The 18000-nt window shown below is 33.2% G+C and overlaps 1 protein-coding gene across 1 annotated transcript; it reads left to right on the plus strand.

Moving 5' to 3' along the window:
* Positions 1–389: 389 nt before the first annotated feature.
* LOC106067399 (transmembrane protein 72-like) lies at positions 390–13081 on the plus strand. Its single transcript, XM_013226609.2, has 6 exons — positions 390–572; positions 7563–7623; positions 7776–7847; positions 8221–8357; positions 8900–9005; positions 9516–13081. Exons 1-6 carry the CDS (start codon positions 494–496, stop codon positions 9622–9624), a joined length of 564 nt encoding a protein of 187 aa, XP_013082063.2. The 5' UTR covers positions 390–493; the 3' UTR covers positions 9625–13081.
* Positions 13082–18000: the final 4919 nt, after the last annotated feature.

Raw genomic sequence — 18000 nt, forward strand, 5'->3', positions numbered from 1 at the left:
TACATTCTGATCTGTCATTCTTTCAAACGTTTTTTTTCTACCCTAGAATACTTTCTTCCTAAAATTAGCGAAACCCCGGAACCAAGCATTATTTCAGTTATTTTAAGCTTTAAAAATGCATATTTTGAGGTATCTACAGTGCAATTAGCCCACCACTCTTCCGCTAAAAAAAAAATCAAAAATAAAATCAAATGCCCTTATAGCCTGTCCGCCCCTGATATCGATATATATTTTTTTTACAATCCTTTCATTAACACCAAAATTAAACACGTAAAACAGCATTTCATTGATTTATATTGTTTACAAAGTCTTAGCAAAAGCAAAACAAAACAAGTGACCTTTCGAGTATAGTTAACCAATGAATGATCGAGCATTGACCTTTGATTAAAAAAAAAAGTTTCCGGGTCATAAAAAATCTAAAAAAGAATGCATGCGAGGTCTTCTACTTCAAACATGAAATTTTTGAAAATGTTTTTATAATAAAATCTAAAATATGGAGAACAGTCGTGAAGAGTGTTGCTGGAAGAGTTTGGTTGTGGCTTGTCGTGTCTTGGGAATAATAACAGCTTTAGGTTGGTGTTTGTTTCAACTACACTACAGTTAATTGAGTTAAGACTTAAAAGAGTCTCTTACTCTACTCTTAGTACCTCTAGTCAGTAGTCAGTCTAGTCACACTCTTAGTTTCACTCTAAAGTCTCTAGTCTAGATTGCTGATTTAGATCTAGATCTAGACATCTAGATCCTAAGATAGACTCTGATAGAGGTTTGATTTTAAAATAAAAATTAAATCAAGTTTATTATCAAGTCCAGTCTGTGAGTCTGAACTGAGACTCTGAATCTGATTCGTTCCATTTAGCTGTCTTTTTATGTGAGAAAAACGAATTTCAAATTTGTAAGTCAGGTTGTTATTTTTTCCTATGTTACCAGGATGACTTTACCTCTTCCTAGGGTTAAGACTATATTTTTTGATTGGCTAAGTCTATACTAATGAGCCCGGCAATATTTACTCTGTTTTGGAAATGATCTTATATTATATTTGTTCGTTTGTTGTTTTTTTTAATAGAGAATAAATGGGCAAATGTTTGGGGTGAGCTTGGTACATTGAATGAAGTTAAATGCTTAGATCTAGACCTACTAGATAGATGTATGCAAACATGACATGAAGCTCTTCAAAATCGACACTAGCAGCTGGGAAGAGGTGGCACTGGATAGATCCACATGGAAAGAGAGCATAAAGGAAGGGTCACGGATTGCAGATGTCATACACAACCAGAAGCAGAAAGAAGGGTGAAAATGCAACAGCGCCTGGTGATTACATTATATATGCCCAACCTGCGATCGCAGCTGTGTATCAAGGATTGGTCTCTTTAGTCACACAAGAAGTTGCAAAGGGAAAAGATCGTCTCTCGAGACATAAAATGACACAGACTAGATAGATCTAGATTTATATAGAGAGAATATAGAGGATTCAGTTAGGCAAGAAGGGCTATCCTAACCTGTACTATACTACAAAATTTAGAAATTTATTAAATTAATAAACAAAAAACACAAACATTCAACACACATCTAATCATGCAAACATAAAATAAGTCTAAAAGTCTGTGTAGAAATCACTATCCCAGTGACCTAATTTAGGTAGAATAAGTGTGTTCATATATTTATTTTTTGTGTTCATATTTATGCATAATATCAAAACATCTTAATGATTTAATGTGAGGGGCTAAGCCTGGGGATCTTAAAATTTAGTTATTGTTAATATAGAATTAAAATCTGAGTTTATTGATGCCTAAATATAGGGACTGTCCGAATTAAATTATGGTGTCCGGAATCAAATAATGTGGGTCAAATTTGTCCGAATTAAATGAAAACACACGGCCTCTTTGACCTTAAATATAATAACAAATATAGGTTAGGGGTACAAATATAAGTAGTCCTCCTTGTTCTCCTTAAACTAAAGAAGATTTTGATACTTCATTTTCTTTTTTATGTCAAACCATTGTCAAATAATGCGCTGTCAAAGTCAAACTTTCAAATTTGGGCCTATAGATGTCCGAATAACATAAACTACTCTAGATTTAATCTAGATTCTATATCTAGATAGGCTAGAGTCTATCTTAGCTATCTATAATCTAGTTTGAATGTAGACTGTAGACAGTGTAGACAATAGATCTGATCTAGATTCTAGATGATAATAGATCTAGTAGATCTAAATCTAAATTATTCTAAATCAATCTAGTCTCTAGAGCTAGAATAATGTAGATTCTAGAGGTCTAAATCTAGTGGATCTACTGATCTACTCTAATTAACTTTTATTTAATAAATTTAAATAAAAAACTACACTGACTACACACTACTAGTATTAGTAGTAAGTGTCACTAGGACTACAGACTACACTACTACAAAGTCAAAGTACTAGTCTACAGAGTAATTGACTTATTGAGGGTTGTTATGAACATAAAGATAAGAGAGTCCAAAAAACATGTCTGTATAGTATGGCTTTAATACACTGAATGACTACACAACACACATTTTGTGAACACATTCTCACGGACGAGTTACAAGCACATGTAAACATAAGAACGACAACCGATACAGAATATAATTTTCATAACATTCACCCCCGGTTCAAATAATGCTAACTAGTATTATAAACAATGAAAGAATTAAGTAAGTGCAGAATAATAATAGAGATTCAAGTAAACAAACAATGTATAATAGCATGACATAATGTAACATGTTGATATAACATGGTAAATCAAATAGCTTATTAAAATATATCATGATAGATCAAATATCACATTAAAGTCAAGTCAACAAAACCAAGTGAAAGTAGTAAAATAAACAAATGTCATTTTGGAGACAAAACTGAATGTCAAAGTAAGAGCTCTAGTAAGCTGATGAGCTTTTACACTTTGTAGTTGGGCCTAGTTCTCCTCACTCTAAGATTGTATGTATGTGTAGTTTCATCTGCTTGAGTTTCAGACGGTCTGGATATGTCTTCGGTGGTGCTGGTGGTTTTTTCAGGCATGATAGAATCAGTAGGTTGATTCCTGGGAGGTGAGCTTTGGATGGGGCAGCCAATATCAAGCTCTGTTCTACTCTGATTCTCATTTTCTATAACTTTTTGTTCCTCCCTAGGGGCTAACATTCGTAATGAGACAGTTTCCTCTCGACCGTTTGGTGTTCGGATTACAGCGTACTGAGGGTTGCATTTTACCAAATCAACATCCTCTGTTATGGGATCATATTTAGATGATCTAACGTTCTTCTTCAGCAGGGCCAGGACTGGTCAACCATGTTGGCAAGGATGTCCCGGAACCACTTCTTCGGTTGAACCCAAGAAGTCGTTCATGTGGTGTCTTGTTAGTTGCAGTGCATAGTAATGACCGGATGGATTGCAGAGCATCATTTAGCTGTGTCCAATTCCTTAGAATGTAGAGCCAAGGTGATGGCTTTCCATAAAGTCCCGTTAAGTTTCTCTATTTGTCTGTTTCCTCTCGGACTGTAAGGGGTCGTTCTACTGGTTGCAATTCCTCTCTCGTGGAGGAAATGCTGCACCTCTGTAGACATAAACGAAGTTCCCCTGTCAGTGTGGACATACGCTGGAAATCCAAATAGGGCGAATAGTTCATTGAGACATTTAACAACCGTAGAGGAAGACATATCGGGACATGCAAATGCAAATGGGAATCTAGAGAATTCATCTATGGTAAGTAGATATTTATTTCTTGAAAGAGTAGGGAGAGGTCCCTTGAAATCCATACTAATTCTCTCAAAAGGTTGAGTTGCTTTAATCAGTTCTCCGGTCGGCTGTCAAAAAAAACGGGGCTTTAGTTCTGCTCAAGCTTGACATTGTTCTATTACAGTTCTGACGTCATCACAGGAAAATGGAAGATTTTTAGTCCTTACGTAGTGCAATAGTCGAGTAATGCCCGGGTGGCAAAGACTAGTGTGCAGCAATTTAAGGTCATTGCGAGTGATGGCAGATAGATAGTTTCTGGTAAATGTATCAGCTACAGTGTTCTGCTTGCCAGGGCGATAGATGACATCATAGTGGAAACACGAGAGTTCAAGTTTCCACCTTTGGATTTTTTCATTTTTAATTTTTCCTTTGTTTGACCTGTTATACATGAAAGAGACAGATCGCTGATCCGTAACAAGTGTGAACGCTTTACCAACTAAGAAATGTTTCCATCTCCTCAGCGACTCAACAATGGCATATGCTTCTTTCTCAACTGAAGAATGTTTTCTTTCACTTTTTGTTAATGAGCGAGAGAAGAAAGCAACGGGTCAGCCATCTTGGTTGAGGGTAGCTGCAATGGCTATATCAGAAGCATCCGTCTTAACGGTTAAAGGGCGATTCGGATCAATAGTATATACGGCGTCTTTTTCAAGCTCATTTTTCAAACTTTCAAATGTTCTTTTGACTTCTTCGGAGACAGGAAATTGTTGATTTCTTGTTAACAGGCTTATTTTTGTTGAAAAGTTAGGTATCCACTGTGAGTAGTAAGCCAGAAGACCCACTACTCGTTTATGTTCACTGGTACGGGTAATTCCCTTAGAGCGCGAAATCTCTCAGGATCCGGCTTAAGTTGTCCTTTGGAAATCTCGTATCCTAACAGTCTCACTTTAGCAGTGCTAATTTCACTTTTTGTTTCATTAAGAGTGATTCCATACTTCTGAGCACTATCAAGAAATCGCTGTAGGTTTCGGTCGTGTGATTCAGAGTCCATACTGCAGATGGTCACATTGTCCACATAAGCAAAAGTGTCAGTGAGTCGTTCGTCTTCGATGATTTTGTCAATCGTACGCTGAAAACAGGCGACTCCATTCGTAACGCCAAACGGAATCCGGCGGAATTGATACAGTTTCCCACATGCTTCGAAAGCTGTGAATGGCCTTTCCTCTTCTTTTATAGGAATCTGATGGTATGCACTTTTCAGATCTAAAGTGCTATATACAGAGTATTGCGAAATCTTCTCTGCCAGTTCGTCAATTTTGGGCATAGGGTAGGCGTCTAGTAGAGTGAACCGGTTTATGGTTTGGCTGTAGTCCACAACCATTCTTTTCTTATGTCTGTCATTTGTTGTGACTAGGACTTGTGCACGCCAGGGAGATTTAGATGGTTCAATAATTTTATCCTTTATTAGTTGTTGAATTTCCTTCTATATAAACTTTCTATCTGGAACTGAGTATCTGCGAGACCTTGTAGCCACTGGTACAGTTTGGTGACAGATTACTAAATAGGCTAGGAGCCTCTACCTTCGCTGGCTGGAAAGTACTCAGGCATAACGATGGTTTCTGACCATCGAAAGGAATAAACAAGTTTTGGTGCAAACTTATAAAGTCAAGTCCAAGAATTACGTCAGAGCATAAATTGTCTAGTAGAGAAAGTCTAACTCCCTCGTATCATTCATTTTTGAGACGTATGTTAGCGTAGATATGTCCTTGAGTGATTCGAGATAGATGGGTGGAAGCCATGAAGATTCTGTTGCCTGAGGAACATGTCTGCCATTTGTGCTTCTTAGCGATGTCCGTCGAAATATAGCTTTCACAGCTCCCAGTGTCTACTAGGGCCTTCAATAGCACATTGTTGATGCAAATAGGTATTGTAGACTTGTTTAGATTTATAGGCTGTACAGTAGCGATAGCCGAAACTGTTGAAGCCCTAGATTTGCAAACTTTCTGAAAATGGCCCTTTTTGGAGCACTGGTTGCATGTGGCTTCCCTTGCAGGGCATTGAGAGCAGGGATGTTTAACCCTGCCGCAAAAGTAGCACTTGCTAGCTAATGCATTTTGAGGAATCCTTACATTTGGCAAGGGTGAGACCGAAGAATTGGTGGGAGTAGTTGCCACGCTATTCATTTCCGGCTGTGATGATTCATACTGTAATGAGTGCTGATAAGCATGTTCTAGTAAGTGAGCCTCCTCGAAGGCGTCCTTTAAACTCAAAACAGTCTTTTCAAGTAGACGTTTTCGAATGCTGTTGGACACTAGTCCATTGATAAACGAATCTCTAATAGCCTCTTCTCTGTGTTGTTCAGCAGTCACCGCCCTGAAGTTGCAATCTTTGGATAGAATTTTTAATTTCTGCATGTAGGCGTCTATAGTTTGACTTTGCTCTTGTTTGCAAGTAGCTAACCTGTGCCTAGCAAACACCTCATTCTTTGGTTGAATGTAAATGCCATTTAGAGTCTGGATTGCTTCATCAAATGTCTCTTTATCAAGTATCATTTGATATACAGCAGGAGAGAGATAGTTATCAGTAGTTTCTTAGTATCAAGATTATCTACTGATACTACTGATATAAAATTTTTAAAAGTTTCATACCAGTGCTGCCAATGCTCTGCTGCTTGAGGTGATGTGGGCTCGATGTCAAATTTATCTGGCCGAAATATCCTATCCATTTCGAGATTCTTACAACTTCACAGTTTTGGATTCAGTGTATTAAATTGTTATGAACATAAAGATAAGAGTCCAAAAACCATGTCTATATAGTATGGCTTTAATACACTGAATGACTACACAACACACATTTCGTGAACACATTCTCACGGACGAGTTACAAGCACATGTAAACATAAGAACGACAACAGATACAGAATATAATTTTCATAACAAGGGTAAAACTTCCCATATAAGGCCCCTTTTGATGAATAGCTATTCTATGGTATGCAAGTGACTTAAGGTCACAAGGTTACTACCAGCAGGTAGCATAGTGCTGTCGGTAGTATATATATATAATGTAAATGTAACAGTTCATGAAAGTGAAATCTAGTCATTTTATATTTTAATTAGCAGAAAAAGGTCAAGATCTATATTACATATAATATATATATATATGATATAGCATCATATAGAATTTAATACATCTAAGATTTACTACATGAGGAGAGAGAGACAGCAAAAGGCATAGATTTGTTGTTCGGATTACAGCGTACTGAGGGTTGCATGGCATAGATTTGTATAGCTCTACAACATTAGAACTTAGGCTTTAGCAATATTTCTGACAGCACATTTGTAGATGATGGGATGATCTTCATAGTTTTATCAAATTCTCCTTTCTTATTTTTTGGACTCATTTACCTTTATAAAGCGGGTTTATTAAATCTAGTTGTGTCATAATTATGAAAGACAGACATGAATGAGGGGTCCTTCAGTCACAGATGGTGATCACATAATACATGTATAGAAAAAAGGCTGAAAATTCTGGAGCGTCTGGTGATTACAAATGCAGAACTTGTGAGCATGAATGTGCATCAAGAACTGGCCTTTTAAATATCAAGAACTGGCCTTTTAAATCACATTAGAAGTTGCAAAGGGAAAAGATCCTCTCTCGAGACTTAAAATGTCACAAATTTTATTTCTGTTGTAAAAATACAAATATACATATACACGTTGCTTAATATAGTGTACTGCAATTTTTTGTTTAAATTAAACTTTTTTCATTTATTTCAACAATTGAAAATATCACAACACTAATATAAAGTAATACTCAAATTAGGTTTGCAATAAGTAAAAGTTTGTAACATTGTTTTTATCCTAAACTTAATTTATTGCAGTTTTATGGGGTGTTGGTGTTGAGTATGTTTTCCATGGAGCATTGTTTGGAATATATTATTTGTAAGTATTGCTACCAATGTATGCCATGTTTTAGAACTTTGTGCTCTATGTTATTTGAGAAGACTAATACATTTCAGTTTCTGTTTAGTTCTTAGATATTGTTTTGTGAGTTTATCTACCACTTAAAAATGTATATTTTTTTAAATTTTCAGAATCATTGCTATTGTTGTCTCATTTCTTGAAGTTGTTTTTCTCTTAAACCATGTTGTGGAGCTATGTGTCAGGTGAGAGTCTCACAATAAAGTTAAAATTAGCCTTCGAAGGCCTCTAGTCAATAGTAAATATACAGAACTCAACTCATTTAGGGGTAATATGGTTTCATGTTAGTATGAACATCCTTAGCTATTATCATAATTATTTATATTTGATTAATTTCATATGTTGTGATTGGTTGTTTTCCTTTTGAAAAGACATACTCATACTTAATAATTAAAAAAAATAGATTCCCTTAATATCATCAACTTTAAAATAGCTACACATCTTAAGACTGACCATGTAGCAAAAATTTCCAGACGTTTGGAAATCTATAGCTAAAGATTTTTTAACACTTAAAAAAAAAAACATTTTGACTATTTTGGTCTTTTTTTTTCTTCATAGACAAACCAGCCTGTTTATGAGAATGTGGGACATTGTTTTGTGTTTAGATGACTGGAAGAAAGGGGGTCTCTATTTTGTGGTGTTTTCACCACCTTGTTTTGTAAAACCAGCAGAAGTTGAGTTAGGCATTCCTGCAGGTATTTTCATCCAGCCTTTTTTTTCTAGTCAAATGTTTATTTATTAAACATTATTCAATTGATTTTTTTTTTACCTGGAATTAAATATTTCTATACATGGATCTGAGAAATTGAAGTTTGTAATGCATGTGCAAAATGAGTCTTTGCTTGCTTGGAGGGACATAATACAAAAAAATTAAAGTAATCCTAATGAAACATTAAAGTTTGTTAAAAACATATTAAACTCTAAGTAAGGCAGAGACCTCTGACATGTGCACAGGAAATAATTTAGTCAATTTTTTAGCCTATTATGTAGCAGCAAATAAAGGCCAATGTTGGAGCTAAAGTCTCCTCTTAGCACACTGATATTAAAACCACTCTTTTTAGTCAGCACCAACATCCCACAGCAACCCTAGAGTTAAGACCTTATCCTGAATCAACAAAAGCCCAATCCTTAATTGGCACCTTGTTTCTCAGCTTCTTCAACCAAGTCCAATATCTTACAAAGAAATGTTTTTTTCCTTAGCTATCTAACAACTTTTTTTTTACTTTTTCCTTTTCAGGCTGTTTGTTAATAGTTACAGGCATCCTGTATATGTTGAAAACTTTAAAAACCAAACGTGATGAGGAAAAAGAAGATAGAATGTTACCTAACACTCCTTATGACAGGTAGTCAGCTTCAGTACAAGTTTACTTTTATAAAATATTTTTTTAAAAAAGGCTATATACCCTCCTTGACATTCTGTTAACAACTGCATATTACAACAAAGTAATATGGGCTTTGATAACCTGATTATCAGATGCTTTTCTTTAAGATGAATTTTATGGGTTTGAATCATGGTAGAGATGGGGATTTTCTCTCCATGTTTTTGATGATATTTCTGAGTTCACACCCATAGCTTGATTGGTTAACTGACATCTGTTTGGTCATTGTGTTGGTCCCGAAAAAAACTATTGACTAATGAAATGGCTGAACTTTTGTTTATCTTCTCCATAGTAGTTAAAGTCTTGATTTGTTCACTTCATTGTATTTGTTTGTACATATTGTCTTCCTACTATTGAATTGAAAGTTTCTCAGAGCTGAATGGTGAAGCAGTATGTAGAAATAAATATTAAAATATTGTCTTCAAGAGATGCTGCTGCATTATGATAGTCTAATCCTAGTTTAACATTCTACAGGTTTGAGGATGATCAGGAATACATTGAAGATGACATCATCAACCCTACCAACAATCTTAGTGTGGGCATGACTAGTGTGGCTGATCAATCAGAGATATTGGACTTGTAGCAGTACAAGTGTGTACTTAGAGACATGGTTAAAGTGGTTCTGTTTCAGCTGATAAGTGCATTGGAGATTGTATTGCTAAAAGTGCCTACAGTATTGTCATTTTTTCTTGAATTCTTAAAAACAAAAACAAAATTCCTAAGATATCTCTTTTATTGTGTGTTTGTAGATTTTATATCAAATCATATATGCATTTTTGTGTGTAATAGTTACTATATTAGTTTTTTAATATTTGAATACATGGCTTTTGTGATCTTAATGAAGCAGCACTAGTTCTTACCTTTATGATTGATGGTATTGAAATTACTGTAGGGTATGCTCTATAAAATTGATTTTAATTATTTAGTCATGCAAGATCTATTTTAGTAATTGTTTCTAATGTAAACTTTTATAATAATATATGTACTATAGTTAATTTAAAACTATTATATAAATAGTACTAATCGCCATATCTATAATTATAGCCTATGCATTGTTTTTGTTAAGCATTTTACACTGAAACTTTTGTTGATGCATATTTAAAAATGTTATTGCTAATTCATTCTGTTAAATTATTTTATACGTATCTACTGTATTGGGAATCTCAGAGAATTATTTATTTTTTTTTGCTAAAATTGTTAAAACAAATGATATTCATGTCTTCCTTTATTATTTCTTCATAATTTTCCAACCTAATAGATTCTTTAAAAAATTAACTGAAGCATTTTCTTTCCACATATTAAGGTGATCAAATAATATTTTTTTTTTTGTAATGTAATATTTTAATAAATGTAAACAAAAAAATAATTAAATAAGCTGAAACAGTATATTTTGTTCTTCAGGCCATTATTCAGTTGTTCTACATGGGAAGAGGTAGGGCAAAAGTCCTAAATTCATTCTTTCTGCTACAGTTTTAAATGCTACCATGAATTGTGTTAATGTCGTACTTGGCAGTTTAATTTTAGATACATCTCTTTCATTTTTGCTATAAGTTAACAAATAGTGCTTTCAACAGTATTTCACATGATAACAAATGCAATCATCATGCTTATAAGAAAGATTATTCTGTTATCATTGAAATGAAATTTTGATCATATCCTGTGAGCATAGATATATCTATGTTCATGGTTTTATTTATTCATTTTTTTAAAATTTAGACTAAAAAGGCAATGTCTTCTCTTTTTAAGGTGAAGGAAGAGTGCAGAATTTTACATGGTTATTGTAGCTTTCATTCTATTTCCAATAGAAGCATGATACATTGTAAGAGACAGGAAGAAGATTCTGTTAACCTTACATAAGATAGAGAAACACTTGACCAAAGTTTTTACTGTCCAGCACAGCTGGTAGTTTGATTAAAATAATTAACAGCAGAGCATTGTGGACAAAATAGTTGAACTAATTTAAAATATTTTAAGGCTTTTTATTTTCAGCTCTACAAACTTAACATTGTTAATTTTACATGTTGTGTATAGAATAGACATAGATACTGTTTGTGGTCCCACATTAATAATGATTTCATAATCTATAACATACTTTGTTTAGATTGACATTACAATATATATAGATGTAATTTATAAGACTCTTTGTCTACATTCACTTGAATGTTTGGATTATTTTCTTTAAAAAACCAAAAGCAGCATAATCTCAATTTTTCTCTAACTGAAACCTTTTACCAATATTAATATACAAAGGTCAATTGTGTTTTATTTTAAAATTTCAGGGTGGCTCACAGAAAAGTTTGTCCACCCGGCTCTGAATTGAGGAAGTTGGGAAATCCCTTTTTTCCACCAATATTATCCCATGAAGAATGGGTTGTGGCCAAATAGATGTTTGGCAGACAAGATCAACAGTAATTGGTATCCTCCAAGTCCAAGGCACATACTGGATATAAAGGGCAGGCTACTTTTTCATTGGACACCTGTATTATGTTTAGAAGTTAATTCTTAGTTTAGTAACCAGCAGTTAATAAATAGTTAGTTTAATGAGACACACAAATTGGACATTAGTTTTCATCCAATGGTGCAACATGGGTTCACATTTGTATTCGAAATAGCTCTGTCCATCAAAGACATTGTAGTGATAGTAAATAGTCCTGGCCTCTGTTTAGTCACACCTTGTTACTAAGCTCCTCACAAAGACTGCCTGACATTATTATCTATGAACTTATTTTACGTTACTACTATCTGCTTTTTGTACTGTTGAAATGTTTCTGAATTATAAGAATCTGACTCTTCTGATATTACAATAAAACCAAATCTCCAAGCATAAAGCTTGCCATAAGTGCTAATAATTGTTTTTCTCTTGTTGCTAGAACTATTTAGTTTCTATGCAATAATAATACAGTACCATAATCTGAGCTCAGTGTAGTGTTTGTATGGCTACTATTGTAGTTTTCAAATGAGCTTTCAATATATGTCATCTATGAGATAAGCCTATATTTGTTGCTTATTGTTTTGTTTAATATAAATCATTTTCCTGAACCATTAGCTTATTCTATAATGTTTCAAATATATTTCTTTTCTACAGATACTTTTGTGTAAGTTTCTAGTTTTTAATGAATTCCACTATCTTTTCATTTGTTTATGTAATGAGGTCTGATAATAATTCATACAAATAATCTGAATTTTTCAGTCATTATTGTTCTTTTTAGTACTTGTAGTGTTGTTGTTTTTTTAAGGATTATAATGTAATCTTTTTTTTTAATATACATATATATATATTTATGTATGGTGCAATGCAGTGATTCAATAAAAAATTCACTATGGGACATGTTAGGGGGGATATTAAATATTGTTTTGTATCATAAAATTGAGATATCACTTAAACACATTTAAAAAAAAAAAAAAAAAGGCATATCAAAAACTAATCCTTTGATTTCACACTTAGCTATGTTAGCAGTTGTGTTGGTGCAGGTGTGGGAACAACTTAGGCCAAAGATAAAAAAAAAACAAGAAACACCCAACCCATTTCCATGAGCCCATTTAAGGTGGTGTGTGACCGGTGATATCCTGTTTGCCACTTATGTACATATCCTTTATGTTTACATGTCTGACAGTTCTTTCAGACATTTTTTGTTAGTACAATTTAAAGAAAAATTATCAGGTGTATTGTATTTATTTATATTTATGTGTGTATTGATGTGCCATTTGTCTTTGCCTGTGTGCCTTCTAAATTGATGAGTCTTCCTATTGTATTTGTTGCTGCTGAATACATATAAAATATCAACTTCAGACTGACTAGCTTGTTAGGGTAATGATAAAAGATTGTATTGGTTATTGCTATTTGTGATTGATAATGATATTTTGGAAAGTAACCTTGGCTGCATTATTAGATTATACTATTTAGGAGCTGCTATTATTGGTTATAAAAACATTTCTAAACCTAATTTTATTTGATCCAGTTCTTCCATCAAGTCACACTTGATGTAATTCTGAAAGTTATTTCAATAATATTGATCTAATAATAAATTCAATATGATATATAGCATGTGTTAATTACGTTATTTCTGCCTTTTTTTTTTTTTTTGGCTACAAATGCCAATCAACTAGTGCTTTTGTATATTTCTGAGTAAATTGTGCAACAAAACCTGATTTTAAAGATGTATCTCTTGTGCCAATGAGAAGTTACCTAAGGTGATAAGCCTGGTTTATTGATCAATACTTCTTTGGGATGCTTGGCTTTATACAAGTTGTATGGGAACAAAATTGTCTACATTTGTTGAATGCTTCATTTGACTTGACTCAGATTTCAGTACAACACACATTAAAGGGAAACAGGTTTTTCTCTATTTTGAATTATTGACATATTTAAATTCTGTGTAAAAAGTTTTAATAGGAAACATTTTTTATTTAAATGCTTAGAAGACACCGGGTGGGAGGAGGCTTCAGACATTGCAGATCTTTGTGGAGACTCTTGCCACCCAATGCGCTGAACAGGACCTTAGTCTAAGTAAGTAAGACAGTAAATTCTTGGGATCTAAAAAACAATTTTTTTAAATTTTTTTTTGGAGATTTTGGTTAGACATACCGGTATGTCACTTCACTCAACAATACTGAAAGCAAATCTAGATCTAACCAATTGTATCACATCATTCTTACAGTGGTTGTTAGGCTTTGTGACAACCTAGTCCATAGCTATGGTGCAGTTATATATATATATATAGATCTAAAAGTATTAGGGTAACAAACTCTAGAAAACAAAAAGTAAACTATCCCTAAAAGTAAATAGATCACTTGTCTGATTCTAACAAACTGGCCAGTGTAAGGCTAGCCTAGGCTATGTGTAGTCGGTCATTGGGTCATGACAAGTCAACCAAGCAATTGTGCTTGTTTTCTGTTGAGTGGTCAGGTGAGAAAATAAATACTGCCATGGTTAGTCAAGCAAGTAAATCTACTCTTAAAACAAATTATTTTTTTCTTTACAAGATCTAGATCTAGTTCTTTTTCAAGATTGTAACTTTACTGTAATATAGTTCTTTTTCAAGATTGTAACTTTACTGTAATACATTAAATCAATAGATTAAATCAGTGATGGGAACTGACTTTGCAAAAATTTTAGGAAATTTTATACACCAGCGTTTGTCTACTCGCGGCGTACCGCAGCTGCTTCAAAAAAAGAAGCTGATGAATATTTTTTAAAAACTAAACAGTACATTTATAATGAGACTTTAAATAATGTTAATAATTACACTATGCATGATATAAAATAAGATTATTTATTTTACAAATAAAGACATATACTTTAATTGTATCCACAATGATATAAAAAAAATATAACAGAGTCTGAGTCATCATTTGGTTCTTATCTTTTTTGAAGTTGTTGGAGTTGAATTATGAGGTTTCCTTTTTTTAGGCAAAGCTCTGGCTTTCAACTTTGATTTGATGTTTTCAACCAATGCATGTACATTTGTTTTACTATGAACAATCTTTTGTACATTAAGATGGGAGAACTTAGATTTTTTCTCTTCTTGCTGAGCCTGGAGTCTAGTTTTATATCTGGTCCATGCAGTCTGTACATGAAAAATTAATGCCTTATCAACAGGTGTTGTGGCAACATCTTCTCTGTGGAACAACTTGAGAGAAGTTGTGTGTTTTGATTGTAAAAAATATCTGACTTTTTGAAATGCTTCATAAGTTTGACACACCATTCTGTTTGTTTTTTTAGTAATCAAACTGTTCATAAATGAGAAGGAGCTCTCTACTCTGGGCCCACTAAAAATACTTAAGCAGCCACTAATCATTTTAAAAAAAAGAGGATATTGGTCTGGGTGGCTTTTAAAATAAATGGCCCACCAGTGATCAATTCTGTCCTTAGCAAAGTCTTTTGACTGGAGACTGCTGTCTATTTGGATCTGTCTTATCTCCTCTTGAACAGCAGCAACTTCTTCACAGTTAAAAAATGGCATTTTCTCTGCTAGTTGGCACAACATCTTCATATTTTGGGAGTGTCCAACTGTACCAGGGTTTATTGCCCTGAGTAATCTAAGAGTTTTATTTTTTAAAGCAAACTTTTGCAACATATATTTGGCACAGTCTTTGTATGCCACTAAAAGCTGATTGAGAAACATTTCTGAAACATTTACTTTAGATTGTCCAGTATACAGTAATGAATAGTTTAAAAAAACATCTTTGTCTAAATCAAAATCTGCTACTTTGGAAAAATCAAAATCTCTAACTGTCTCAGGTTTTACAAAACAAATTAAAAAATTTTTGATAAGTTGAATTTGCTCATCAAAAAGCAGATGAATTCTTGGTTCTTTTGATTCAAATAACAATATAAAAGATTTAAACAATGGCAAGACTCCCAAATACAAATTTAAAAGCTGGTCCAGTTTAGGTCTAGAGAAAAACAATTTTTCATAAATTCTAACTTTTCTTGTTTTTCCTGCAGGTGTTAATGTTTTACATCTCAAAGAAGACAAAATTGAATAAATATTTTTTCTACTGTCTTTAGAAATATTCTTAAGAATATTAATAATTACACTATTGTAAGCCATTTTATCTTCAGCTTTTAGCCAGGCATAGTAGAAAACTGTTAGAGGTTCCAGGTTATCAACAAGATCTACTGAACAATCCAATACAGATAGCCACCTATGTGGAACTCTTTCCTTTGGTCTGTAATATTTTTTACCTAATGATAATGATATGTCTTCTAAGAAAGAATTGAGGTCACTACCAAAATTGAAATCAGTGTGAAGATCATCAAGTAGATTTTCTACAAATTTATCAAAATGTTGACAAAACAATTTCACAATATTGTGGACATGATGACAAACATCATTATCAATATCTAAAAGTTTTGGAGCAATGGTCTTTAGCTTAATTAAAAAACCTTGTTTACATCCAGTCATGTAGCTAGCTGAGTCAGTAAGACATGAAACTAAATTACTAACTGGAATGTTATCTTTAGTGAACTGCTGCATAACAGCATTGTAAACAGTGGTTGCATTTACTGTAGTTAAATGAATTGAGGCATAGAGGTGTACTACACTTTCTTCCTTATTGAAAAATGATACCAAAATGTTGAGAATCCGTTGTTTACTTCCTTGACTGGTTGCTTCATCCAGATTGAGTGAAAATGGATATCTGTTTAGAAAGAAAAGATGTGATCTTAGTTGCATTGAAAATTTTACAATAATTAGATCTAGAATAGTTCTAAATTAAATATAAAAGTTACATTCTTGAAAGAAATAAAATTAACTTACTTTTTCATATCAGCAACTAATCTTTTGTGAAACACAGAAGAAAGTCCATCTCGAAGTTTGTAAGATGTAGATTTTCTATCCATAGACAATTGTGACAGAGCTTTAGAATCTCTGCTGAGTTCTTGAGCTAGAGCAACCAAGTGAGGAGCAATGCTAAGTGGCAGAGAATGCTCAGCAATAAAACTACATAGTAAGGCTTCCTGGTGTGACACCCTATCTTTCATGCTTACATATACAGCTGTTGCAGGCTCATTACACAATGTAGAACACTGGGCTTGTAAAACATTAGGTGCTAAACCATAGATAGTTTGTATTGGCTCAGTCACTGCCTGTTCAAGATTTTTTCTGTTTTGAAACAATGCTGGGAGGCTACTTGAAGATTTAAGAGTTGACCTTGTACTTTGATGCTTTTTAGAAGTTGCGTGAACTTTAATAACTTTTTTCCCAGCAGAACCATACTTTATTTTTTCTTTACAAATGATGCACCAGGCGACCCCAGGATCTTCTAATTTCCTAATATAGCTGGAAAGAAAGTCGCCCATACAATCTTTCTCCTCCATCCATACCCATTTAAATTTATTCTTGACATTTTTGTCAATTTGTTTTATACAAGCGCTTTCTCTGTTTACTATTTTAATTTTAACACTACCGTCACTGCCTGAGATTTTAAAAACAACTTTGAACAAGATCTCACAATGTCAGCATAAGAAAACGAAACTAAACTAGATCTAGTAGATCTAATCTAGAAAAGATTTAATGCGCGAACTGCACGCAAAGAAATAATCCATGAAAAAAATAAAAGAACAAAAATAGATCTAGATCTAAATCTAGATCTTCAAAACGAAATTGATGCGCAATCATTCACTATAGATCTAGAAACCCGACTAGTTCTCTCTAGTGAAAACAAGATCGAGATTTTAAAAGTTTTGCGTGCGATTTTTTCAACCTTGTAGATTTAAATAGACTAATATCGGATGTGCGCGTGTGCAAAAGATATTACAGTATTTCATTTCGCATTCTTCATTAATGGGAATATAATAAAATCGATTTTTTTGTTTTAAAAAAAATCAGATTTTTTTTTAAATAAAATATTGGGGAAAAAATCGGATTTATTGTCGGACATAATGGATCGGACGATATTACAGTCTTATTTCGCATTTTGTCATTAAAGGGAATATAATAAAATCGTAAAAAAAAAAAAAAAAAAAAAAAAAAAAAAAAAAAAAAAATAAAAAAAAAAATCGGATTTTTTTTTTTTTTCAGAAATGTCGGCGGGAAAAATTCGTCGGATCTTTTTTCGGACAAACGGGATCGGACGAAATTATCGGAATTCCGACAATTGTCGGAAAATTCCCATCACTGTTAAATGAATAGGTTTGTGTGACATCACTGAAACCTGGTGAAAATGTGACTATTTTGGATGCACAGAAAAACATCAATTACTGTTATTGAAAATAAAATAATAATATATTCATTTTCTGTAAATAAAAACATGTCATATAAAAAAATTGTCAGAGTTTCCCGTTAAACTATTAAAAGTTCACTTTTTTTTCTTCAAAGCTTTAATAACAAAGAAAAAAGGATTTTTAATATTTTCCTGCTTCATTGATCAATGCTAACTGCTGCTCCATGTTCAACAAAGTATTCTCGTACCAATAGAGACTTTGGTGGTGTTGGAAGAAATACTTTGTTGTACC

The sequence above is a fragment of the Biomphalaria glabrata genome, chromosome 2 (assembly GCF_947242115.1).
Source record: "Biomphalaria glabrata chromosome 2, xgBioGlab47.1, whole genome shotgun sequence".
NCBI lineage: Eukaryota > Metazoa > Mollusca > Gastropoda > Planorbidae > Biomphalaria > Biomphalaria glabrata.